This window comes from Eptesicus fuscus, chromosome 3, assembly GCF_027574615.1.
Source record: "Eptesicus fuscus isolate TK198812 chromosome 3, DD_ASM_mEF_20220401, whole genome shotgun sequence".
Lineage (NCBI taxonomy): Eukaryota > Metazoa > Chordata > Mammalia > Chiroptera > Vespertilionidae > Eptesicus > Eptesicus fuscus.
Window position 1 is genome coordinate 107,483,624 of NC_072475.1, and position 27,753 is coordinate 107,511,376.

Below are 27,753 nucleotides of genomic sequence, written 5' to 3' on the forward strand. Positions count from 1 at the left end.
TGTTTTTATGCCAGTACCATACTGTTTTGATTACTATGGTCTTGTAGTATAGTTGATATCAGGCAGCATGATTCCTCCAACTTGGTTTTTCTTTTTCAAGATTGCTCTGGCTATTTAGAGGTCTTTTGTGATTCCATATAAATTTTTTGAATATTTGTTCTAGTTCTATGAAATGCACTATTGGTGTCTTGATAGGAATTGTGTTGAATTTATAGATTGCTTTGGGTAGTATAGACATTTTAATGATGTGAATTCTTCTTATCCATGAACATGATATATGCTTTCACTTATTTGTATGTTTTTCAATTTCTTTTTTCAGTGTCTTATAATTTTCCAAGTACAGGCATTTTTACAACCTTGGTTAAATTTATTCCTAGCTATTTTATTTTTTTGTGATGCAATTATAAATGGGATTGTTTTCTTAGTCTTCCTTTCTTTTGTTTTTATATATTGTTATTGATTTCGGAGAGGAAGGGAGAGGGAGATAGAAACTTCAATGATGAGAGTGAATCATTGGTTGGCTGCCTCCTGTATACCCCCTATAGGGGATCGAGCCCACAACCCAGGCATGTGCCCTGACTGGGAATGGAACTGTGACGTCCTGGTTCATAGGTCGATGTTCAACCACTGAACCACACTGGCTGGTCCTTAGTTTTCCTTTCTTACAGTCATTATTGGTGTATAAAAATGTAAATGATTTCTGGATATTTATTTTGTATTCTGCTACTTTACTGAATTCATTTATCAGTTCTAATCGTTTTCTGATGGAATTTTTAGGGTTCTCTCTCTATTGCTTCATATATATATACAATGACTGTTTTACTTATTCCTTTCCAATTTGGATGTGTTTTATTTATTCTTCTTATCTGATTGCTGTGGATAGAACTGAATAAAAGTGTGGTGAAAGTGGTCATTCCTGTCTTGTTTTGATCATAAGGGAAACGATGCTAGTTTTTGCCCATTGAGTATGATGCTGGCTATGGGTTTGTCATAAATGGTCTTTATTATGTTAAAGTATGTTCCCTCTATTCCCACTATGCTGAGAATTTTTATTATAAATGGGTGCTGGATTGTATCAAATGCTTTTTCTGCATCTATTGATATGATCATGTGATATTGGTTCTTCATTTTATTTATGTGGTGTATCATATTTATTGATTTGTGGATATTGCACCAATCTTGCATCCCCAGAATAAATCCTACTTGATCATGGTGTTTTCTTTTTTTTCTTTTTAAGGTATTGTTGGACTTGGTATTCCTATATTTTGTTGAGTATTTTAGCATCTATGTTCATCAGGGATATTGGCCTATAATTCTTTCTAGTGTCTTTATCTGGTTTTGGAGTTAGGAGAATGCTGGCCTCATAAAATGAACTTTGGAGTCTTTCTTCTCCTTAATCCTATCTTAATTCGGCCAGAGGCTTTAGGCCTGGGCAGGGCCCAGCCCTCCATTGGTGTGAACTATAGAGGAAACACCTTTTCTGACTGCACATTGGCTAAGCTTCCTGTATGCCACTGGTAATATTCTTAGTAACTTGGGTAATAAGAATCCAAAAAGGTGATCTAGGGTTTTTCCACCACACTTCTGGAGAAAAAAATGAAGGTCTGCTGCTGGAAGGCTAAGAAATGTCATATCCTGCCCTAGCCGGTTTGACTCAGTGGATAATGCCTGGGCCTGCAGACAGCAGGGTCTGGGTTTGATTCAGATCAAAGGCATGTACCTAGGTTGCAGGCTCCTCCCTGGCTGGGGCCCAGATCAGAGTTCATGCAGGAGGCAACCAATCAAAGTGTTTCTCTCTGTCTTTCCCTTTCTCTTCCACATTCTCTAAAAGTCAATGGAAACATACCCTCAGGTGAGGATAAAAAATAAAGAAAGAAATCCATATCCTATGAAAGACACATCTTGAAAATGCCTAAAGAAAGTTGTCATTTTTTCTTGGTGAAGGGACTGGAGTCCGTTTTGATGAAAACACCTTGGTGGCTGCGGTGACAGACAGTGGCTGCAGGAGTGGGGTGATGGGGCTGGTGCCTTCCCCTGATCAGCCCGGTTGCCTCCCACAAAGGGAGGCCAGACTGCGGCTTAGGTACACTCCCAGAATTTCGTGCACAGGGCCCCTAGTATTTTTATAATAGTTTGAGAAGGATAGGTGTTAGTTCTTTAAATGTTTGGCAAAATTTACCTGTGAAACTATCCATTTCAGGACTTTTGTTTGTTGGGAATTTTTTGATTACTGCTTTAATTTCATTAGTTGTTATCTCTTCATTCAGATTTTCTTATTTTTTCCTGATTCAATTTTGTAAGATTGTATGTTTCTAGGAATTTATCCATTTCTTCCAGATTGTCCAATTAGTTGTTCGTAATATTTTCTTACAATCTTTTGTATTTCTTTGGTGTCAGTTGTTACTTCTCTTCTCTCATTTATGATTTCATTTATTTGCTGCTTTTAAGATTCTCTCTTTGCCCTTATCCTTTGCCATTTTAATTATAATGTGTCTTGGTGTGAGCCTCTTTTGGTTCATCTGACTTTTTGCTCTTCCTGTACTTGTGTATCTTTTTCCCTCACTGGGTTAGAAAATTTTCAGTTATTATTTCTTCAAATATGTTCTTGATCCCTTGCTATCTCTTTTTCTCTTTCTAGTACCCTTATGATGTGGATATTGTTACACTTTATGTTGTTCCAAGTGTCCCTTAAACTATCATTACTCTTTAAAAATTCTTTTTATTTTGCTGCTTTGTTTGGGTTTTTCTTCCAAATCACTGATTCAGTCTTCTGCTTCATCCAACCTATTGTTTATTCCTTATAGTGTATTCTTCATTTCAGATATTGTATTCTTCAGTTCTGACTGGTTCTTTTTTATGGTGCCTATGTGTGTGTGTTTTTTTTTTTAATGCTTGTTATCTCTTTGTTTAAGTTCTCACTAAGTTCCTTGAGCACCATTATAACCATTTTTTTTGAACTCTATATCTGGTAAATTGCCTGCATTTATTTCATTTAGCTCTTTTTCTGGAGATTTTTTTCTGTTCTTTCATTTGTCGCATATTTCTTTGTCTCCCCCTTTTGGCTGCCTCTTTGTGTTTATTTCTACGTGTTAGGTAGATTTGTTATGCGTTCCAGGCTTGGTTATGTGGCCTTATGTAGTAGGTGTCCTGTGGGACCCAGTGGTGCTATCTCCTTGATCACCTGACCTGGGTCCTCCAGGAATGTTTTTTATGTGGGTTATGTGGGCCCTCCTGTTGTAATTGAGTCTTGATTTCTATTGGTCTTTTTGTGTGTAGGACCAAACCACAGCCTGGCTGATTGTGAGGACCAATCTTTCTCAGTCTCCTAGCTGCTGTGCAGGTGCTGACCACATAAAGCAGATTTCACCTCAGCAAGGTCTGGGGCCTGCCAAATCTCCTTTTGGATATGTCACTTGTGAAGCTAATTGGATCCTGCTTTAAAATTATCTGAAGCTGGCCACTGGTTATGTTGGTTCTAGGGCCTTTTGGGAGGGACCCTGGTACAGGCCAATGTCAGATGCTGTCTGTGACTGGCCCTGGGCAACCTGCTTGAAGCTACAAAGTGATCCACAGTTTGTGGCTGCCTCTGCTGGCCCTGGGTGTGTGCAGAAAGGACCACACTACATATCAAGGCCAGATTTTACCACCTCCAGGCTCAGGGGCAGGTCAGCAAAAGACCCAAGTGACCCTGAGATCAGCCTCCGCCTGCTTCTACTAGTTGGCTGCCTGTTAGTTTCAGTCACTGCAAGAGCCTCTGGTGGTACTCCAGTTGCATGAGGCAGGTTCTCAGTGGGTCACCAGATAGGAGTGAGTGGTATTTACCAGATTTGTACAGGTTCAATTAGTGCCAATGCTGGGTCTGAGGCCACTCAGCAATGTACCAAGATATACCAAGTCTAGCTGCCACTGTCGGGTGCTTGCACACTTTCATGGTGGTGCAGGGTCTCAGTGAGTTGTCAGGGTATGTCCAACAGAGTTTATCAGGCCCAGACTGACTAAGATTTGGCTGTGTGAAGGGAGGGCTTTGTACTACTTGAGAAGGTAAAGAAAAAATGGCCCCTGTCTTAGAGCCACACAACTTAGTTTGTTCCAGATTCTGCCAAGAGCCCAATCTCAGTAGAGAAGGGCTGCCTGGAGTTGGAAGGATTGGTCTAGTGCAGGGGTGGGGAACCTTTTTTACTACCAAGGGCCATTTGGTATTTATAACATCATCTCAGGTCATACAAATTATCAACTTAAAAATTAGCATGCTATGTTTGGTCAAACATTTAATTAACTCACCTCTAATTCTTTGGCAGGGCCAGACCACATGATTTTGCTGGCCTTACATGGCCTGTGGGATGGATGTTCCTCACCCCTGGTGTAGTGGATCTCCCAGGAGTGAGAGGTGCTAGTCAGGCTTGGGGGAAAGTGGGGCGAGTGGCTCCCAACTGCAGAGCCACACAGCTCAGTCATGACATATTTGAGTCTGCCTAGATCTCTATATACTGGCCCAGGCAGCTGTCACCTCAGCAGGGTACAAGCTCCTCAGGGTGAGGACTGCAGGTAGTCCAAAGGGTATAGATATTGCTTTCCTCCAGGCTGATGCTGTACAAAGGTAAGTGCTCCATCTAAGGAAGATGGCATGTACTGTGTGGGAGAATGACTCACCACAGGTATCCTGGTGGCTATATCTCCCCACAGAGCCACAAACTCTAGTATTTCCTCACGTGACTCTACTCCACTCTGCCCTCCCATTGCTGGAGCACAGGGTGAGTGGTTGTGAACAAAATTTATGCATTTGCTCTTTAACCTTTTGCACTCGGATGTCGGATGTCGAGTGTGACTCGACACGGTTAGCATTAGAATAAAGGAATTGAGGAAAAAGCAAGCGAGTGCAAAGGGTTAAAAGGGCACCTGTGTCTCTAGTCTCTCCTTGACGGGCAGAATCCCTGCTGATGCTCTGGTGCTCTGGGCTGGGGAGCTCCACATGGGGTTGAGACCCCATCTTCTCAGAGGGAAATTTTGCAGCTGAGATATCCCTCCAGAATCTTAGCTGCCATCCATGGGAATGGGGCCCACCCTTTTTGCATCTTTGCCCTTCCTCCCAATTTTTCTGTAAATCCTTAGTTATAAGATTTCTCTTCAGCTAGTATTCAGTTGGTTATTCAGGTTTATTGTTCTATATTTTAGTTGTAATTCCAGTTTGGTCCTGGGAGGAGATAAATGTAACATCCACCTACTTCATTACCATCTTGGACCTTTTCTAGCCCTTAGACTTGGTCTATTTCCCTGTATTTTGAGCTCTTTACTTTTCTTGACATCTGTTACACATTATTGAAGTTTAGTTTATAATCTGGTTTCCTCAGAAGTGGGTGGGGGTATATCTTTCATTTTTGGTACTTGGTATATGTAGGCACTCACTATTTGTTGGATGAACAACTGTCTCTACTTAGGTGAACATTCTCATTTTAAAAGATTTATATGGACCAGTGTGCTATTTGGGGAAAGGAGGCATGGTGTGATCAGCTTAGTCAACTCTACTCTAGGCCTTTAGAGAATGACTTTTCTTTTATTTATTCCTTCTATTCACGCCTCTCTTACCATTAGAGATAGTCATGGGGCCTTGGGGGACAAGGGACAGAAGGACCACTCAGTCTGACTCTAGTCAGGTCCTATTATGAGATATTAATAGCCCTCATATCTCATAATAGGTCTGGCTGCTCACCTGGAAAGGCAGTGATTTGACTTGGGACTAATACTGTGTACAGCTGATGATAGTTGGTTTGGCCTGTAGACTATCTATCACTTATAAACCAGTAGCAGGTAAGATTTCTGACTGAAGATTTGGGGTTCAAGAATCAAAACCATTTTTATTGGAACAACAACTAAACACAAAATTGAGCAGGTCTGAAGTCTTAAGATTTGGATTCTAGGTCTAGTTCTGTTATGACCTATTTATGTGGACCTGAGGAAGTCATGGTCTTGATCTTATTTTTACCTTCCCAGAGTTATTCAGAGGCTTGGATGAGAACATACATGGGAGAGAATTTTAATAGTTATAAAACACAAACTTACTCATATTGTAGCTCATTCTGCTCTAGAAAGTTTTCCACAGTGGAAATATCTTCTGCTTCAACACGGAAGTCAACTGTACTGTGAGGTTTGATTTGTGTGACAGAATCTGGTTTCCAGAAGTCAATCTGAATAAGGGATAAGATATATTATATTGAACACCTCTAATCTAATGGGTGGATTATCATTGGCAAGAATACTATTGCTCTACTCCATTGAGTTATTTTCAAACTTAAATTATTAATGAAATCTCTTAGAGATATATCCTTTGAGTAAATAAGAGTTGGGATCAAGCAGTTGCTAATAAAAATGTTTACACATATTTTCATAGCCCTAATTGATTATCAACAAGAATGAAAAACATGTAATTATTTCCCAGAGTGCTAGTCAATTGCAGTACTCTATAACTACTCTTTTTATATTTATTGATTTTCAGGAACAGTTACTTTTTGGAATAGCAATGTTTGTGGTAATGGATAAAAGTGTTCAATGAATGATGAGAATTTATCTAGAGCTACAAAATTTAATAGAGAGAAATTGAGCTTTCCTTTCTAATTTTTAGTGAACTTATTTTTTATGAGGAATTCAGGGCTGTACATGTCAAAGTAATATGTGGACCTGGGGGCATTTCTGACCTGTGGAGGATACATAAGGGAAGAAAAATGTACCCTTCCATAGCGGTCATCTAGGTACCATGACAACAAACAAAATACTCTTGAGGATGATTTAATATACTGACATTTTCATTTGTGCAGTTATTCATGAACTGTTATTGAGGACCTACTATGTGCTAGGCTCTGTGCCTGAGACTACTGTGAGCAAATATAATAGTGAGCAAATCAAATATGGCTTCTGTCCTCATGAGAGATATTTTAGAGAAAATTGTGCACAAAAATAATGGAATATGTAGTTTCAAATTTCCTTTTTCTATGGAAAAATAATAACCAAGGACATGTTGTCTTCTGTAGGATTTGCTATTTTCCTATACCTTTCTTGGGCTGAGTAAAGGCCTAGAAGCCTGATGTGAGCCAGACAGTGGGTCTTTCTCTACCTCTGTGTCTTGCACAATTCCTATTTAGATGTTACGAGCTAGTCTTAGGCTGGAGATGTGACAGGTGGAGATATTTAGACCATTGCTGGCAAACTTGGAAGGAAGTTTGGGCAGACTTAATAGAAACTGGTGAGGTAAAATATTAATTTTAGATATACCTGTAGCCTATATCCTGTGCTGGTAATCTTCAAACCACTGAAGATGTCTAATGGGTGCTGAGTTATGAGTTAGGGTCATAGGAAATGTCAGTGCAATGGGAGGCAGGGAAACAGGGATTACACCAAGAGGGATTCCAGAAGAAAAAGTATGAGTGTGGTTGTCACTAAGGTGTTGAAAGGAGGGAGTATTGATGATTTGATAAGGACTGGCTATAGCATGTGACTTAGTGAATCAACAATGGGAGGATAAAAATGAGATGTTAAAAGGTAATGGAGGAAGTATAAAGGTATGTCGTGATAAGGATATCCTATCTAATAAAGAGGGAATATGCTAATTGACCCTCACGCTGTCACAAAGATGGTGGCGCCCACAGCCAATAAGGAGAGAATATGCTAATTGATTGCCACGCCCTCAAAGTTGATGGCACCCACAGCCATCAGATGGCCTTGCCACGCAGTTGCCTCTGGAGTCTCCCCCCATCCTCTCAGTCCCCCAGCTGCCCAGGGCTGGCCCAAGGCTCAGGTAACCAGGGCCAGTCGAGGCTTGCACTACCATCAGTGGCAACAGCAGAGGTATGATGGGGTGTTACTTTCCCCTGATCACTGGGTCGACTCCCACCCCTGAGGGCTCCCAGAATGTGAGAGGGGGCAGGCCGGGCTGAGGGTCCCCCCTCCAGTGCATGAATTTTCATGCACAGGGCCTCTAGTAGAAAATAAAGGACTAGTAATAAATTCTAGTTAGCCAATGTTGTAAAGAGAAGCACAATGAAGACAAGCACATTATAAGAAAAAGCATACTTGAAAAAGTTAACCCTGAATTTGTGTTTCCAATAAATGCTTGGCATTCTAAGGTGGGATGAGAGAGGGAGGTGTATCTTTATAGACAGAAGTTTAGAATTGGTAAAGCACATAAAGTCTTCCAAGTATCTTAGCAAGTTGGCAGTGCCCCACCTGTACATAATTCTGGGACTCCCAAGCTCTGCATCTCTGTTCTTGAAAGCTATTTCCCTGAGAATTGGAAAAAGCCAAGCTAACAGTTCAAAGCAGGCAGGTCATGCCAAAAAACAAACAAACAAACAAACAAACCCCCCCCCAAAAAACACAGAAACAAACAACAACAAAAAATTCTTTTCAGGGAAGCACTCAACCATGACCCTGGGAGTGGATGTCTAAATACTCCAACTCCCTCACTTCTCAGGTGAGATAATTCTGAGGCGTCTGATTTGTACCCTTTCCTAGAGTTGCACTGTAGCATTAAGCTTTAGTTATCATCTGTGGTAACTGACTTAATAGGGACCCCTTGTTGGCTTTTCTGTAACCATTTCCACTTCTCTATCAGTTCTTCCTGCACTTCCCAAATGAAATCTTTGCCTGCACATCTTTGTCTAAGGGACTGCTCTGGAAGAAACTATATTAAGATGTAGCTTTCCACTCAGAGCAATAAATGTTTGCACAATATCCTTTGTGATGGTTCTAATACAAGCTTGAGTGTAGTACCACTTCAGAACAGCCTAATTGTCTTACAGATAGTTGTATTTTTCTTAGTAAATTGAAAGTTGCCTTCCCCCTTGCCCATTCATCTTGGTTCTGCCAAATTTTGCAGGGAATGAGGGGAGAAAAAAAATATATGATTCTGCAGTAAGAATTATGGATTCTTTAAAATAAGGTGGAGGAATCTCATAAATATGTTTGACAGAAGACATGCAGACCTAACCTAAGCTTCCTTATCAATTTCAGCTTGGCATGGAGAAATCCTTCAGCAAACACTGACTTCCTACACTATGGAGGTCTGAAAGTATGGCACAGACATATTATACTGATGTTACTCCCCACTGCTTAGGAGAAATGGAACCAAAAATCAGGAGCAACACTATAGGCACATAGATGTCTACTAATGTATCAAGTATGGATACAAATAATAAACTCAAATTATTAGCCCAAGGCAATAAATATAAATTTCAGTAATTACCAAGACCTTGTGAGTGATATGTCTGAAGTATGGAAGTGGAAGTGGAGTAAAACATGTAATATGAGATATGGGAAATTGAATGATAAGTTAAGAAGTTATATAACTGAGGTCATAAAATTATAATCCAGAAAATTGAGTGACAAAGAACCATAAAGGACAAGTGTTGGGAGATAAAAGAATATCTTTAGATGATAGCACAATGGGAATGTCAACTTAATCAACCAGCTGGTTAATAACTTAAGAGCCCTTCCTAAAACATATCACAAAACTAATGCAAGAACAGGATAAAGTAGTATGTTCATTACTTTATCTTAAGTACATTTTTTAAATCTTAAATTCTATTGGGAATAAAATCCTATCTAATAAAAGAGCAATATGCAAATTAACCATCACTCCACTACAAAATGGCTGCACCCATAGCCACAAGATGGTGGCACCCAGTCCTCTTAGCCCCAGCGGAGTCCGCCCAGTAGCAGCAGTCCAGGGTGTCTGGCTGGGAGGCACCAGCGCCCAGCGTGAGCCACGGGATCGCTGGCAAGTGGCGGGGGTTGGGTGCTCACCAGTGCCCAGTGTGAGCCGCAGGATCCCCTGGCAAGTTGGGGCGGCTGGAGGTTGGGGGTCTCAGCCTCCCCCAAGCCACAGGATCCCCTGGCAAGCCAGGCTGAGACCCCCGCCCCCAAGCTGCAGGATCCCCTGGCAAGCCTTGGGGACGGGTGTCTCAGCTGCCCCCAAGTCGCAGGATCCCCTGGCTGTGAGGACAGCTTGGGCTGGGGTTTCAGGCCTGCAGGGCCCAGCACCCAAGCTGCAGGATCCCCTGACCAGGCACCCCCACTGCATGATCACCCAGCCAGTGGCAGCAGCCTGGGCTGGGGTCTCAGGCCAGGAGGGTGGTGCACCCCTACCGTGCTATCTTCAGGCCAGCGAAGGCAGCCTGGGCTGGAGCCGTGCAACCCCACCAGGCTATCCCCAGCCAGGCTGAGATGGCAGCCTGGGCAGGGATCTCAGCCTGGCTTGGCTGAGGCGGCAGCCTGGGCTGGGGCGGCAGCCTGGCCAGGACTCGATCCCCTTCCAGTGGTGGCAGCCTGGGGTCTCAACCATTGAGTCACACCAGCCAGGCAGATATAGAGGAATCTTAAATGTTTTTTTTTTTATAATATATATTTTATTGATTTTTTTACAGAGAGGAAGGGAAAGGGATAGAGAGCTGGAAACATCTATGAGAAACATCGATCAGCTGCCTCCTGCACACTCCCCACTGGGTATGTGCCTCCAACCAAGGTACATGCCCTTGACCAGAATCGAACCTGGGACCCTTGATTCTGCAGGCCAATGCTCCATCCACTGAGCCAAACCCGTTAGGACTGTCCAATATGCTAAAGAAAAAACCCTATCTAATAAAGAGGGAATATGCAAGGGAGGGCATTTGGGGGTGACCGGGGTATCAGGGGAGGGCAGTTAGGCATTGATCGGGCTGGCAGGGGAGTGGTTAGGGGGTGATCAGGCTGGCAGTCAGAGAGGTTAGGGGCAATCAGGAAGGCAGGCAGGCAAGTAGTTGGGAGACAGCAGTCCTGGATTGTGAAAGGGATGTAAACAGGCAGTCGGACATCCTCCAAGGGGTCCCAGATTGGAGAGGGTGCAGGTTGGGCTGAGAGACCCCCCCCTCCATGCACGAATTTTGTGCACCGGGCCTCTAGTGGGTGTATAAAACAATATTGATGTTGAGAATCTTTGGTTCTTCACAAATTTACACAAATTTGTTTCTTCACATTGCATTTGACCAGAAATTTTGCATTTTATAGAATCTTTATTTATCTTGATGGAATTTTCCTTTCTTTTTGGAAGTAGAAGTGACTTCTATTCTAGACCTGATTCCATGGAGGAACTTCCTAATGTAGTGGGAGTAATGAGAAATTGGAAACTTGTAACCAGGTCACTCTAGGCACAGATAAACATGTACCTTAAACTAGAGAAACAGAAATTTAAAAGTACAGAGAAAACAGTAGGTTTTATGGTGACTGTCACCAATAAAGGAACAAGTAGAACTCTGATTGCAAGGAGATAAAGTACTTACTATATAATTACAGATGAAAAGGGGAGGTGGCTAGAGTCCAGTGTGGTCACAGATCTCTCCAATGCATTTAACTTTCAAAAGGACATGTTCAAAAGCTGGGAGGAAGGTCACATGGCCAAGGATGAATACAAAGACTAGATGCCCTTGTAATGATCTTATCAGGAAGGCTACAGTTCAGAATATGCTGTACTTGTTGGATTGCTAAGGAGAATAAAAATATCTTTCAATTGTGTAGGAAATAAATGAATAAAGAAGAAACATGCAGTTCCACTGCGTGGAGCTATAGCCTGGTGTTTGCAGCTAAGAAGAGAGAAAGTAGCCATATGTAACAAGTGGCCTTGTTTTTTTCCAAGGAGTTAACACTATCTCTTCCTCTTATACAGAGAGATGAAATTAACATGAATAAAGAATTTGTCATGTTAAATTTTAGCAGAAATAACTTTCTTTTGGAAAGAGAACTTTGAGGCCCACAGTAGATGAGGAGAGAGGGGATTATACTGGCTGTGTAAATTGCCTTTCAATTTCCAGATAACAAACACTTATATAGTTCTTATTATATACGTTCTTTCTAAGTGCTCTACTTATATTAATTATTTTAAATCTCACAGCAATCCTATAAGGTAAATACTATTATTCTCCTCATTTTATTAACAAAAATGTTGAGACCCAGAGAGGTGACCAAGATCAAGCTAGCAAGTGTAGAGCCAGGGGTTGAACCCAGTCTGAGTCCAGATTATCTTCTCTTGACCACCATACAATGCTGAATTTTAAGTAACTAAAAAATACTGCAGTTGTAATTGCAGAACTTTAGCAGCAGGCTTGGAGGAATTAGAGTTTGAAGGGATCACTGAGGAATGGATGGGGCAAGTCTTGGATTTCATAAAGAGAAAAACAGTTGAACCTCAGTACCAGGAGCTCCTGGGCCAGGCATGGATCTGGCAAAGCTGCAGGGTATACTGGAAGCAGATGCATTGTGAATGCTTAGAAAAGGAAGCTGTGATCACTGGGAGCCAGCATTGTTTAAAACAAGAATAAGTCAGGCCCAATGATTTCATCTTATTATTGGAAGAGACCTCAAGCCTGAGTGCTGAATTTGAATCTCAGCAAAGCATTTGACTAAGTGTCTTCATTTATATTCTTCTTTACAAGTCAGAAAGCACAGTGTTATCTGTAGGTAACACCACAGTAACATGGGTAGTTTAGCGAACTTACCCAAGAAGAGTTGGTTAATGAATCACTTTCAGTACTTAACACTATGTCTGACACATTGGAGAGTGAAGATAAATACATATTGAATGAATAAACCATGAATGAAGCCTCTAGTTCTGTGCTGACCCCTGACTCTTTAATCTTTTTCTTTATAAGTGACAACGATAAAAGTTGAGAAGGAATACTTATCCAACTTGCTGGTGATGCAAAGTTAGGGAGAAGAATTATGACCCTGAATAACTGAATGTATTTTTAAAATGATCTCAACATGCTGAAAACAGGCTATCAAGATAAATTTATCAGGGGTAAATCTAAAATCTTGCATTTAGGTTAAAAAATCGCAGTTACATTTGGAAGAATATCTTACATGAAGATGATTCATGTGAGAAAAAAAATAACCTAATGGTTTTGATTGGCCACAGGTTTACTATGAGCTAAGAGTATTCAATAACTGTTCAAGATGCTAAAAAGAATCTCAGACCCCACTAATAAAAATATCTGCTTTACAAATGAAGGTAGACAGTGGTCCTGTGGCATGTGTTAATCAGAGCACATCTGGAGGTCCACTGTCAATTTTGAGAACTACATTTTAGAAAAGAAATACAGACAGAAAGCTTGAGCAATATTCAGAGGTGACCAGGATGATCAAGTGTCTGTAAACCAGTGCTAAGAGAAATGATGGAAGGCCTGGAAAAGATAAACCTTAGAAATAAGACAATATTTATCTCAGTTGGGTCAAAATTAGAGAAGGTACCTTTCAGCTTCACATAGCAATTAGGATGCTGTTTAAGGCAAATGGACTATTCTGAAAGCAGTGTTCTTACTGTCCCTAGAAGTACTCAAACAGGTTTTATTAAGGCTAGCAATCAGGGATGCTATTTCTATGGAGGAAATTCCTGATTTGAATGGAAGGCTGGAATAGTTGACTTTATATCATCTTTTAATTCTAAATTTCTGAATCTGTTCACATTATGATACTGTCTACCTTCTTTTTTTTTTTTTTTGTCTTCTTACCTTAAAAGGTAAAAAAAAAAAAATCCATAGAAAGAAAAGATAGCTGGATAGAGAGATGGATAGATATTTAGGAGCTAGTAAATTATTTTGGATTATATATTCATGAAGAAAGAGTTTTGGCCTAAGTGAACTATTTGTAATCAGCAATAGCTTACTGCCACATGACATGCATAATAAAAAATGTCAGTTTTTACTCCATGTTCAGTGAAGTTTTTAAAGTAGCATAGATATTTTGGTTTCTTGAAAATAAAAAGAAAGCATGGAAATCACCCATGTCTTTTTACCTTCTCCCCCCTCTCCCCATGTCATATCATTAAGAGGGCCTAAATCAAGGTCATGAAAACTCAAGCTGTTTGATTTGGAATGAAAGAAAATCAAAGAGAACAGATGATACATGGGATGTGGAAATGAATTTCAAATTGGACAAAAGCCCAGTTTTTCAGTAATATTGAAGTCAATTATTTTTCTTTTTTGCTTAAGAAAACAGGACAAATAACCTCAACTTCAACCTATCTAATTGTGACAGGCCAGCTCATCCAGTTGTCATGATCTACCAGCTCTTAAAAAAGTTACTTTGCCCTAGTTGGTTTGGCTCAGTGAATGGAGTGTCAGACTGTGGACTGAAGGGTCCCAGGTTCGATTCCAGTCAAGGGCACATGCCTTGGTTGCAGGCTCTATCCCCAGTTGGGGGTGTGCATGAGGCAGCCAATCAATGATTCTCTCTTATCATTGATGTTTCTCTATCTCTCTCCCTTCCTCTCTAAAATCAATAAAAATATATTTAAAAAATAAAAAAATAAAAAAGTTACCTTGGATTTATAACACTACTAGAGGCCCAGTGCACGAAATTTGTGCACTGGGGTGGGGGGGCGCCCTCAGCCCAGCCTGCCCCCTCTCACAGTCCAGGAGCCCTTAGGGGATATCCTACTGATGGCTTGGGCCTGCTCCCTCTGGGGAGCGGGCCTAAGCCGCAGTCTGGCCTCCCTCTGCGGGACGTGACTGGGCTGATCAGGGGAAGGTGCCACCCCCACCACCCCACTGCTGCTGCCACTGACAGCTGCCGCAGCTGCCAAGGTGTTTTCATCAACATGGACTCCAGTCCCTTCACCACGAAAAAATGACAACTTTCTTCAGGCATTTTTAAGATGTGTCTTTCATAGGATATGACATTTCCTTTTTCCTTTTTTTTTTTATCCTTACCTGAGGATATGTTTCCATTGATTTTTAGAGAGCATGGAAGAGAGAGGGAAAGACAGAGAGAAACATCAATGTGAGAGGGACACTTTGATTGGTTGCCTCCTGCATAAGCCATTAACTGGGCCCCGGCCAGAGAGGAGCCTGCAACCTAGGTACATGCCCTTGATCAGAATCGAACCCAGGCCCTGAGGTCGGCAGGCCAAGGCTCTATCCACTGAGCCAAACCGTCTAGGGCAGGATATGACATTTCTTAGCCCTCCAGCAGCAGACCTTCATTTTTTCCTCCAGAAGTGTGGTGAAAAAACCCTAGATCACCTTCTTGGATTCTTATTACCCAAGTTACCAAGAACACTGCAAGTGGTGGCGTATGGGGAGCTTAGCCAATAAACAGTCAGAAAAGGTGTTTCCTCTGCAGCTCACATGCAGAGGCCCCCCTGTGTGTGTCCGCTGGGGTGGGGTCATGCTTGGAGCCGTGCTGGTCGTGCCTGTTAAGGCTTGGAGCCAGTCATGACTGTAAAGGCGTCCTGGACAAATTTGCATATTACCTCTTTATGTATATAGATAGAGCTTATGGCAATCTAAATTAGGCAGAATAAAAAGATATGTGGCATTAAATGTTTTTCAAGTTTTTATTTCTTGCTATAAAAATGCTATAGCTAATATTTCATGTAATTCTTCCTTTGATTGAATCACAGTGCAATTTAAGATTTTAAAGTAAGTATGAAGCAAACCTATAGTACAGAATTGCTATTTACCTGGTTGGTGTTAGCCAAGGCATGGAGCAAGTTGATGTGATTTTCATCTTCAACAAAGACACGGAACACCTTCTGACTGAATGGTGAGAGAGCAGAAGGAGAATAGAAAATTTAAAATTGGGTAATACATTCAAACTTTTTGAGCTACCAAGGAAGAAGGACTGACTTATTTAAGGAGTTGTTTACTTACCCTTCAAAGTGCTCACCAGAATGGTGAGCAGATGCTAGGGCCAAAGTCACGAGAACCAAGAGTGCCAACATTGTGCCTGACTAGGTCTTTTGGGTATGTTTCACCTGCTTTTATAATCCAGGGTGTTCTTTGTTTTTTTCTTCTGATTGCAAATAGGCACTATCAAATTGTGATTAATTATTTTCCTGGCATTGCTACTTTGGTAGCTGTGTAAAGCCTGAGAGGATATCTCTCTCCACACCTGTGGAAACAGGACAAATAACCTCAACTTCAACCTATCTAATTGAATGTCAGACCTTGAACAGTCTGGAGGTAAATTATTTTTACATAAAATCTATTTTACAGTCTGTTTTTTTCCTCTTATTTTGAATTGGGAATTACATACAATAAATTCTATAGATTTAAGTGTAAATTTTGATGAGTTTGACAAATGTATATACCCATGTAATAACCATCTCTATCAAAGTATACATTTCATCACCCTAAAAGTTCTTTTGAGTACATTTTAGTTTGTTTCTCCTTCAGGCAACCACTGTTTAGATTTCTAGTTTCATATATTAGTTTTGACTGTACTAAAACTTCATGTAATTGAGGTAACACCATATATTTTCCTTTGTGTCCAGCTTCTTTCATTCAAGATAATGATATTGAGATTGATTAGTATTTTTTTTTTTTTGTAATATTGGTTTGTTCCCCTGTATGAATACACCACAGTTTATCTATTTTCCTGTTGATGGATATTTGTGGTGTTTTCAATTTTGTGTTATTATGAATAAAACCTCCATAAAAATTATTATACAAATCTTTTTATTGACATTTGAAGTCTTTTGTCTTTTTAAAGAAATTTATTGTTTGCCTTTTAAAATAGTTTTATAGCAGGTCCTTATACATTCAATATACAAGTCCTCTATTAAAAACTATATCTTGCAAATATTTTCTTCCAGTATGTGGTTTTCATTTTCACTTTCTCAATATTATCATTTGATGAGCAGAAGTTTCAAGTTTCAGTTTATCAATGCTTTTCTTTTATAATTCATGCCTTTTACATTCTTTTCAAGAAATCTTTTACTATTCCAAAGTCTCAAACATATTTGCCTATGTTTTATTTTGGGAGCTTTGTACTGTAGGTCTTTATGTATGGAGTGAAGTATGGATCAACTGATTTTTTTTTTTTACTAATAAATCTTTATTGTTCAGATTATTACAGTTGTTCCCCTTTTTTCCACCCATAGCTCCTCTCCACCTGGTTCCCTCCCACCCTCTGCCCTTAACCCCCTCTCCCACTGTCCTCATCCATAGGTATATGATTTTTGTCCAGTCTCTTCCCAAACCCCCACACCCCCTTCCCCCCAAGAATTGTCAGTCCACTCTCTTTCTATGCCCCTGATCCTATTATATTCACGCTTTTATTCTGTTCATCAGACTTTTTATTCACTTGATTTTTAGATTCATTTTTTGTTAGATATGTATTTGTTGTCACTTTGTTGTTCATAATTTTTATCTTTATTTTTTTCTTCTTCTTCCTCTTCTTAAAGAATACCCTTCAGCATTTCATATAATACTGGTTTGGCGGTGATGAATTCCTTTAGCTTTTTCTTATCTGTGAAGCTATTTATCTGACCTTCAATTCTAAATGATAGCTTTGCTGGGTAGAGTAATCTTGGTTGTAGGTTCTTGCTATTCATCACTTTGAATATTTCTTGCCACTCCCTTCTGGCCTGCAGCTGACAATCATATGGGTACTCTCTTATAGGTAACTAACTGTTTTTCTCTTGCTGCTTTTAATATTCTCTCTTTGTCTTTTGCTCTTGGCATTTTAATTATGCTGTTTCTTGGTGTGGTCCTCTTTGGATTCCTTTTGTTTGAGATTCTCTGCATTTCCTGGACTTGTAAGTCTATTTCTTTCACCAGGTAGGGGAAGTTTTCTGTCATTATTTCTTCAAATAGTTGTTTTAAATTTCTTTATTGATTAAGGTATTACATATGTGTTCTCATCCCTCCATTAACCCCCAAACCCTCCCCCCCCCTCATGCCCTCACCCCTCTGGTGTTCGAGTCCATTGGTTAGGCTTATATTCATGCATACAAGTCCTTTGGTTGGTCTTTCCTCCTTACCCCCACCCTCCCCTACCTTCCCTCTGAGGATTGACAGTCTGATCGATGCTTCTCTGTCTCTGGATCTGTCGCTGTTCATCAGTTTATGTTGTTCATTATATTCCATAAATGAGTGAGATAATGTGGTATTTATCTTTCTCTGACTGGCTTATTTCACTTAGCATAATGCTCTCCAGGTCCATCCATGCTATTGCAAATGGTAAGAATTCCTTCTTTTTTACTGCAGCATAGTATTTCATTGTGTAGATGTACCACAGTTTTTTAATCCACTCATCTGCTGATGGGCACTTAGGCTGATTCCAAATCTTAGCTATGGTGAATTGTGCTGCTATAAACATAGGGTGCATATATCCTTTCTGATTGGTGTTTCTAGCTTCTTGGGGTATATTTCTAGAAGTGGGATCGCAGGGTCAAATGGGAGTTCCATTTTTATTTTTTTGAGGAAACTCCATACTGTTCTCCACAGTGGCTGCACTAGTCTGCATTCCTACCAGCAGTGCAAAAGAGTTCCTTTTTCTCTGCATCCTCGCCAACACTTGTTGTTTATTGATTTGTTGATGATAGCCATTCTAATAGGTGTGAGATAATACCACATTGTCATTTTGATTTGCATCTCTCGGATAATTAGTGACTTTGAGCATGTTTTCATATGTCTCTTGGCCTTCCTTCTGTCTTCCTTTGAAAGGTGTCTATTTAGGACCATTGCCCATTTTTTGATTGGATTGTTTATCTTCCTTTTATTAAGTTGTATGAGTTCCCTGTAAATGTTGGAGATTAAACCCATATCAGTGATGACATTGTTCTCCCATGCAGTGGGCTTTTTGTTGTTTTGTTGATGGTTTCTTTTGCTGTGCAAAAGCTTTTTATTTTGATATAGTTCCATTTGTTTATTTTCTCTTTAGTTTCCATTACCCTAGAAGCAGTATCAGTGAAGAAATTGCTTCAGCATATGTCTGAGATTTCTCTGCCTGTGGATTCCTCTAGTATTTTGATGGTTTCCCATCTTATGTTTAAGTTCTTTAACCATTTTGAGTTTATTTTTGCGTATGGTGAAAGTTGGTGATCTAGTTTCATTTTTTTTTTCATGTATCTGTCCAATTTTCCCAACACCATTTATTGAAGAGACTGTCTTGACTCCATTGTATGTTCATGCCTCCTTTGTCAAATATTAATTGGGCATAGTGGTTTGGGTCGATTTCTGGATTCTCTATTCTATTCCATTGATCTGTATGTCTGTTCTTGTGCCAGTACCAGGCAGTTTTGAGAACAGTGGCTTTGTAATACAGCTTGATATCTGGTATTGAGATCCCACCTTCTTTGTTCTTTCTCAGGATTGCTGCAGCTATTTGGAATCTTTTTTTATTCCAGATGAATTATTGTAAAGTTCATTGTAGGTCTGTGAAATATGCCATTGGTGTTTTAATGGGGAGTACATTGAATCTCTAGATTGCTTTGGGTAATATGGACATTTTGATGATGTTGATTCTACCAATCCATGAACATGGTATGTTTTTCCATCTGTTTATGTCTTCCTCTATCACTGTTTTCAGTGTCCTGTAGTTTTTCGCATACAGGTCTTTTACCTCCTTAGTTAAGTTTATTCCTAGGTATCTTAATTTTTTTGGTGTGATGGTAAATGGGATTGCTTTTTTAGTCTCTCTTTCAGTAAGTTCACTATTGGTGTAAAGAAATGCCATAGATTTCTTGGCATTAATTTTGTATCCTGCTACATTGACAAATTCATTTATTAAGTCTAATAGGTTTTTGATGGAGTCTTCAGGGTTTTCTATGTACAATATCATGTCATCACGAATAAGGACAGTTTTACTTCTTATTTTCCCATTTGGATGCCTTTTATTTCTTCTTCTTGTCTGATCACAATGTCTACTACTTCCAGTACTATGTTGAACAGGAGTGGTGAGAGTGGGCATCCCTGTCTTGTTCCTGTTCTTAGGGGAAATGGTTTTAGTTTTTGCCCATTGAGTATGATGTTGGCTGTGGGTTTGTCATATATGGCTTTTATTATGTTGAGGTATGATCCTTCTATTCTCACCTTGCTGAAAGTTTTTATCGAAAAGGGGTGTTGGATTTTGTCAAATGCTTTTTCTGCATCTATTGATATGATTATGTGATTTTTATCTCTCAATTTGTTTATGTGATGTATCATGTTTATTGATTTGCAGATATTGTACCATCCTTGCATCCCTGGGATAAATCCTACTTGGTCGTGGTGTATGATCTTTCTGATGTACTGCTGGATCTGATTTGCTAGAATTTTGTTGAGGATTTTGGCATCTATGGTCATGCGGGATATTGGCCTATAATTTTCTTCCATTGTGTTGTCTTTATCTGGTTTTGGTATTAGGGTGATGCTGGCTTCGTAGAAAAAGCTTGGAATTGCTCCTTCCTCTTGAATTTTTGGAATAGTCTGAGGAGGATAGGTTTTAGTTCTTCCTTGAATGTTTGGTATAACTCCCCTGTGAATCCATCTGGCCCTGGGCTTTTGTTTGCTGGGAGCTTTTTGATGACTGCTTCAATTTCTTCCATAGTTATTGGCCTATTGAGATTTTTAGAATCTTCCTGATTGAGTTTTGGAAGGTTGTATTTTTCTAGCAATATGTCCATTTCCTCCAGGTTGTCTAGTTTGTTGGAGTAGAGTTGTTCATAGTATTTTTTAACAATGCTTTGTATTTCTGTGGGGTCTTTTGTTATTTCACCTCTCTCATTTCTGATTTTGTTTATTTGAGTCCTCTCTCTTTGCTTCTTGGTGAGCTTGGCTAGAGGTTCATCAATCTTATTTATCCTTTCAGAGAACCAGCTCTCGGTTTCATTGATCTTTTGTATTGTTTTTTTGGTCTCTATGTCATTTATTTCTGCTCTGATCTTTATTATCTCCTTCCTTCTGCTCACTCTGGGCTTTTCTTATTGCTCTCTTTCTAATACTTTGAGTTGTAGAGTTAGATGATTTACTACCATTTTTTCCCTATTTTTTGAGTACGCGTGTAGAGCTATAAACTTCTTCTCAGGACTGCTTTCATTGTGTCCCATAGATTTTGGATTGTTGTGTTTTTGTTGTCATTAGTTTCCAGGATGCTTTTAATTTCTTCTTTGATCTCATTGGTAACCCACTCATTATTTAATAGCATGCTATTCAGCTTTCAAGTGTTTGAGATTTTTTAATTGTTTTTTATTGTAGTTTATTTCTAATTTTATGGCATTGTGGTCTGAGAAGATGTTTGGTATGATTTCAATCTTCTTAAATTTGGGGAGACTTTGCTTGTGACCCAATATGTCGTCTATTTTTGAAAATGTCCCATGTGCACTTGAGAAGAATGTATATTCTGTGGCTTTTGGGTGAAACGTTCTGAAAATGTCAGTTAAGTCCATCTGATCTAGTGAGTCATTTAGGATTGCTGTTTCTTTGCTGATTTTTTGTCTAGAGGATTTATCCAGTGATGTAAGTGGTGTATTAAAGTCCCCTACTCTTATTGTGTTGTTGTCCATCTCTCCCTTCATATCTTCCAGGAGTTTTGTTATTTATTTGGGTGCTCCTGCATTGGGTGCATATATGTTTATCAGGGTTATATCCTGTTGTTGTATTGATCCCTTTAGTATTATGAAGTGGCTTTCCTTATCTCTTGTTATGGCCTTCTCTTTGAGGTCTGTTTTGTCAGATACAAGTATTGCTACCCCAGCTTTTTTTTCATTTCCATTTGCCTGAAAGATATTTTTTCCATCCCTTCACTTTCAGTCTGTGTGAGTACCTTGTTTTGTGGTGCATGTCTTGTAGACAGCATATGTATGGGTCATGTTTTTTTATACATTCAGCCACTCGATGTCTTTTGATTGGAGCATTTAGTCCATTTACGTTTAAAGTTATTACTGAAAGGTACTTGTTTGTAGTCATATCTATTTTTGTGCTGTGTTCCTTCTTACCTCTTTATTTCTTCTTTTTACAGCATTCCCCTTAGCATTTCTTGCATTGCTGATTTGGTAGTGATAAACTCCCTTAGGCTTTTTTTGTCTGTGAAGCTCCTGATTTCCCTTTCAATTTTGATTGATAGTCTTGCTGGATAGAGTATTCTTGGATTCAGTCCTTTACTTTGCAACACTTTGTATACCTCCTTCCATTCCCTTCAAGCTTGATATGTTTCTGTTGAGAAATCGTTTGATAATCTGATGGGGAATCCTTTGTAGGTAACTCTCTGTCTCTCTCTTGCCACCTTTAAGATTCTCTCTTTGTCGTTAATATTTGCCATTGAAATTATGACCTGTCTTGGTTTGGGTCTTTTGGGATTGATCTTACTTGGGACTTTCTGTACTTGTGTAACTTTTTTCTTCCCCATATCCAGGAAGTTTTCTGTCATTATTTCTTAAAATAGATTTTCTAATCCTTGCTGCTCTTCTTGTCCTTCTGGCAGCCCTATTACATGTATGTTACTTCGTTTCATGTTGTCCCAAATCTCCCTTAGGCTCTCTTTCTGCTTTTTAATTTTTTTCTCCAGTTGCTGTTCAGATTGAGCTTGTTTCTCTACCTTATCTTCTAACTCACTAATTCGGTCCTCTGCTTCTTCTAGTCTACTGTTGAAACTTTCCATGGTGTTTTTGATTGTAGCTATATCACTTTTTATTTCTTGCTGATTCTTGCATAGGCTGTTGATTTCTTCCTGATTCTTGCATAGGTCACTATGGGGGACTGGGTTGCACAGTAGCACTGTGGCATGCTTGCGTTGTAGAAAACAGATTTCCGTGTGCGCTGTGGAAAACAGACTTCGGTATGCATGTGCCCAAAATCAAAATCAGGTGGCACTGCTGCCCTGTGTGAGCTTTGGGTTTGGTTGCCCGATTGAGCTGTGAGGAGCAGATTCCCAGTCTCTGTGCGTGCATAGGCTCAAATTACCGTAGCAGCTTTGCGGCCCGTGAGTGCTCCCAAGCTCAAATTCCCGGAGGGACTCTGAGGCCCAAGCGAGGGGCGGGTCTATAAGTTACTATGGCGCTATTCACGAGCCTGCGGGGAGGGGGATAGGCTCTTTGACTCACAGAAATCTGTGGTTAGGATGTCTGGATTCTTGTTGTCTGTTGGTCTGAAGGTGTGGTCGCAGTTCTCTGTCCCCAGTGGCTGCAGGGTCCTGGTTTGCGTCTGAGATGTGACTGGTTGGTGCTGAGGCCAGGATCCTAGTCTCAGGCAGCTCTGTTTTTTCAAGATGGCGTGGTCTCTGTGCCTGCACTGGCTGCCCAGTAGTGTCCGCTTTGTGCGCGGGGCTCCGCTGTCTAAGACTGCTCGGTTTGGCAGCCCCTTGGAAGACCTGCAGAATCTAACTGTCCCTAGCTAATACACACACACCACACATGTCTACACTATCCTCTATTGCTCTCTCACTTTCTCACACTCTCTCCCTCCCTACCTTCCTGCCGGTCACCATTTTCCGGATCTCCTCAAATAGGTTTTCAATATCTTGCTCTCTCTCTTCTTCTGGCACCCCCATAATTTGGATGTTGGTACACTTGAAGTCGTCCCAGAGGCTCCTTACATTATCTTCATATTTTTGGATTCTTTTCTCTTTTTGCTTTTTCAATTGGGTGTTTTTTGCTTCTTCGTATTTCAAATCTTTGACTTGATTCTTGGGATCCTCTAGTCTGCTTTTGGATCTCTGTATATTATTCTTTATTTCAGTCAGTGTATGCTTAATTTCTAGTTGGTCCTTTTTCATATCCTTGAGGGTCTCACTAAATTTATCAGAGGTTTCTAGAAGATTCTTGAGTAACCTTATAACTGTGGTTTTGAACTCTATATCCAGTAGTTTGCTTTCCTCCATTTCTTTCATTTGTGACCTGTTACTTTGTCTCCACATTTTGGCTGCTTCCCTGTATTGATAGTGTGGCTTTGTGTGTTAGGTGTCCTATAGGGCCCAGTGGATCAGCCTCCCTAATTACCTGAGGTGGACACTCTTGGTGCACCCCTTTGTGGGCTGTGTGCACAGTCTTGTAGTTAAGCCTTGATTGTTGTTGGTATTACTGGGAGGAATTGACCTCCAGGTCAATTGACTGTGAGGATTAGTTGTGTCTTTGATGGGAGAACTTCTGTGTGCTGGAGACACCCTTATGGGGCAAGACTTGCTTCAGTGGGGCTTTGTCGCTCACTGAGTCTGCCCCCTGAGTGTATCTCTTATGGATCTGAAGAGTTTTAGTCTGGATTGTCTCACTCTGACCAGTGGGTACACTGGCTCTTGGATCTCCAAGGAGAGAGGCCACCCAGCAGGAGCTACAGAGAGATCTGCAAATTCCTCCTCTTTGTTGGGGTTTGGAGTTGCCCAGATAAGGCCCAGCTGTGAAGCAATGCAAGCTGCTATCGAGCCTTGGGTCTTCTTTTGGAGGCTCTGGGGCTCTTTGACGCAGCTGCAGTACATTAGGTTTCAGATTGCTAAGGGCCAGGCCATTCATATGCAAAGCCTCTGCGCACAGCTTGGGTGGGGTTATAAATTGGGTGGGGCAGGGTCTCAGTGAATTACCAGGATGGAGCAAACAGCAATGGCTGACCATTAGCCCTGCCCAGAAGAGGTTCTGGGTCTCTGTGTCCCACAGTACCGTGAAGAAAAAATGATCGCTGCAAGCACCTCTGAGAGAAAGTTGCCCTCTAGTTCTGCCCGATGCCAGACAGTCCAGTTTCTCCCTGTATGAGTCTGGGTCCTCAGAGTCTCACCCAGAACTAGAGTTCAGAGCAGTTGGGAGCTTGTATCTCCCTCCTGGTTGAAAAAGAACAGTGTACTCAGTTGCCAGCCCTTTCTGAGCACGAGACTCCATACCTCTGCACTTCACTTCTGTACCTCCGCAACTCCTCCGAGTTTCAGTGTGCTTTTCTCTTTCCTTCTAGTTGTATAATTTCCACTCAGCCAGCCTTCCCATGGTTCTGGTTGATACCCGTTTTGTCTTTTAGTTGTAGTTTTGAAGTGGTTGTGCGAGGCAGAAAGTTCAGGTGTTTACCTATGCTGCCATCTTGGTTTCTCCTGGATAAACTAATTTATAATCTGGATATTCAATAGACCCAAAACTATTTTTTGAGAATGATTTTCTTTCCCTAGTGAATTACATTGGTTTTTATATCAAATTCATTTGGCCATATATGTGTGGTATAATTTCTGGACTTTTTATTGTGTTTCATTGGCTTATTTGTCTAATTTGATACAATTATCACAATTTCTTGGTTTTTATACTATATAGTAAGTCTTAAGATAATATAGTATGTAAACCCTTCAACTTTGTTCTTTTCCAAGATTGTTTTGACTATTTTTAAGTACTTTGCATTTCAATATTTATTTTAGTAACAATTTGTCAATTTCTATAAAAAATCTTGTTGGGATTTTGATTGGGATTGCACTGAATCTATAGAGCAATTTTGGGAGAACTGATATAATTATAATACTGAATATTTCACCTCATATACACATTATCTTTGTATATTAATTATTATTATGTATATTATATATATTATCTATATATATAAAACTCTAATATGCAAATAGACTGAACTGTGGAACAACCGAACAATCTAACAACAGAACAACCGGTCACTATGACATGTGCTGACCACCAGGAGGCGCACACAGAAAATGGCAGGTGTCGACAGCAGGTGGCAGAACACGGAACATGGCGGGCATCGGCTGAGGTGGGATGGTGGAGCAGGTGAGCGGGGGCGCCAGACCAAGGTGGGGCACTGGTCGCTGTCATCAGGGCGAGCCTCTGGTGGTTACTGAAAATTCTTTTCTCCCATGCATCATGGTCCTGCCCAGTGCTCGCATCTGCTGATGGTGCTAGAGCTGCCGCTCGCACATGCTGCCAGCACCTGGCACTGGCCCTGATGGCTCAGCACCATCAGCAGGTACAAGTGGTGGCTGCTGGCCCTGATTGCCCCTCAGGGCTTCTCCATTTCCCCTTGCTCCTGAAGGGTGATCAGGGCAGCAGCCACCACTCCCACCTGCTGACGGCACTGGCCCTGCTTGCATCTGCTGCTGGCACCAGCCCCAACCACTCTGCACCATCAGTGGGTGTGAGTGGGGCTGGCACCATCGGAGTGTAGGAGTGGCGACAGCAGGAGTGGGGCTGCCAGCAGACAGGGGACCAGGGGCCATGGAGGAGGAGGAGAGCAGCCGGGTAGGGGCGTGGAGGATGAGCTGAGACCCACCCCTGTGTCCACCATAGCCTCACAGCTCACAGTTTCTTTCAAGGTGCACGAATTCATGCACTGGGCCCCTAGTTATGTATATTAATCTGGGTCTGAGTGTGAAGGGTCGGAGATTTTAATATACCTTCAAGGTAAAAAGTTATCTTTCCAGAGTTTCATAGATGCTGGCAGAAGGATCCTGGGTCAGAATCAAAAGACTTTATTATTTTTGACACAGTGGGCAGCATAAGCTTTATATTTGTATCAGTCCTTTTATACCCCAGTCTCATGGGATGCTGTAAAGTGGGCCCAGGTGGATGTTTGGTATGCAGGTTTATGTCATGATTGAGGTATACTAAGTTTAGGAAATTCCCAATTTTATGAGGGTGCTGCTAGCAAATCTGCCCAAGCTTTGCTATAGAGGAGACATTAGCTTTGTTATCCTGGAGTGCAAATAGGACTTTCCTTTGCCCAATAGGCAGACACTGTTTCTATCTTCCAAGTTGTTTTCTATACACATATCTTTAAAAAGATAGTTTAGAATAAAAGTTGTCCAAGACATGCAGAAACAGAGGCTCCATGAAAAATTGTCTCTCGAACAACCTAAGACAGGCACAGTAGCAAAGGGGCCATCAGGAGAGAACTTGGGGGTCAACAGAGGTGGGGCACAGACCTTCACCTCCCACCAAGTTTGCAGGGGCCTGAACCCTCACCCCTGCTGAGGGAGGTCTCCTGCCCCCATGGCTGCTTTGCTTCCCATGCTCAGCTCAAATCGGGACCCAGGTAACAGAGACTTGGCCGACAGCAGATGCCCTATCACTGCAACAAGACTTGATGGAGATATCTTGCACCCATGATGAGGGGAACTGGGGTCTTTGATATCTAAATCCAGCCTAGCACCAGGAATGCTCAGGGCCTATGCAAGAAGGCAAATAATCCTCTCCACTAATATTTACAGGGTAAAACAAGATGGTTGTTAGAGTATTAAATTTGACAGTAAAATAGTAGTCAAGTTTTCAGACTAATTCAAATTGGCCAATCAAAATAAGCAAATATTCTAGAAAAATCAATTGTACTGGACAAAAAGGCTGTTCCTAAAGTGTTAACTAAAATTTTTATTGGTAGTTCATCTCATGGTAAAATTGTAACATATAGTGAACATAAAACAGTCACATTTTAGTGCAAAGAAAGTAATATTTAAAAGCTATCAAGATTATAGCATAAAATTTCCAAAAGCCTCCTAATATTTAAACCAAAAAAGGGGGGATAGTAGAAGAATATCATGTAAGGAAAAATATCCTGTGAGTAAATTACATCTAGAAAATTTTTACTTTAGAAAATTAACTTTCATTTGTAATGCTAACAGCAAGACACCCAGGTAAAACATACATGGTGTCAATACAAGCCAAAGGAAAATCATTTGGGCAAAAAGTGAAAAAGGATCGCAAGTCAAATTTATAGAAAATATTCCTTTATTAACTTTTGTTCGAGAATATGTTTGTATATTTTCAGAAAACAACTCCGAGACCATGTGGATTCCTGCAACAGAGAGAAGTGACAGGAGTGCTCCAGCCATGAAGACAGAAGAGAAACAGTCCAGAGATGGAAGATGCTGACGATGCCTTGCCACACTAGCAGTCAGCAGATGTGTGTCACTGCAGATTGCCCAGGACCAAACCAGAGAGGGTCAGACCTGCATCACCACCATTTGTCCACCATCCAGAACTGAAATATCATTGCTGTTATGTACACATAAAGAACTGTTGGACATAGAAATTGGGACTCAAAAGAACTGTTGGCCTAGAAACTCACT

General features: G+C 40.7%; 1 protein-coding gene and 1 long non-coding RNA gene across 2 annotated transcripts in view; one reads left to right on the forward strand and one right to left on the reverse strand.

Moving 5' to 3' along the window:
* Positions 1–15,739, reverse strand: part of CPB1 (carboxypeptidase B1) — a 43,039-nt gene extending 27,300 nt beyond the window's left edge. Inside the window, exons 1-3 of the mRNA XM_054712453.1 lie at positions 15,669–15,739; positions 15,479–15,554; positions 6,058–6,182 (exon numbers count right to left, since the gene is read on the reverse strand). Of these exons, the coding sequence (XP_054568428.1) occupies positions 6,058–6,182; positions 15,479–15,554; positions 15,669–15,739 (272 nt within the window). The remainder of the gene's footprint in view (positions 1–6,057; positions 6,183–15,478; positions 15,555–15,668) is intronic.
* Positions 5,735–27,753, forward strand: LOC129148071 (uncharacterized). The gene is made up of 3 exons (XR_008555253.1): positions 5,735–5,805; positions 25,303–25,462; positions 27,453–27,753. It is a non-coding gene; the product is annotated as an uncharacterized LOC129148071 (long non-coding RNA).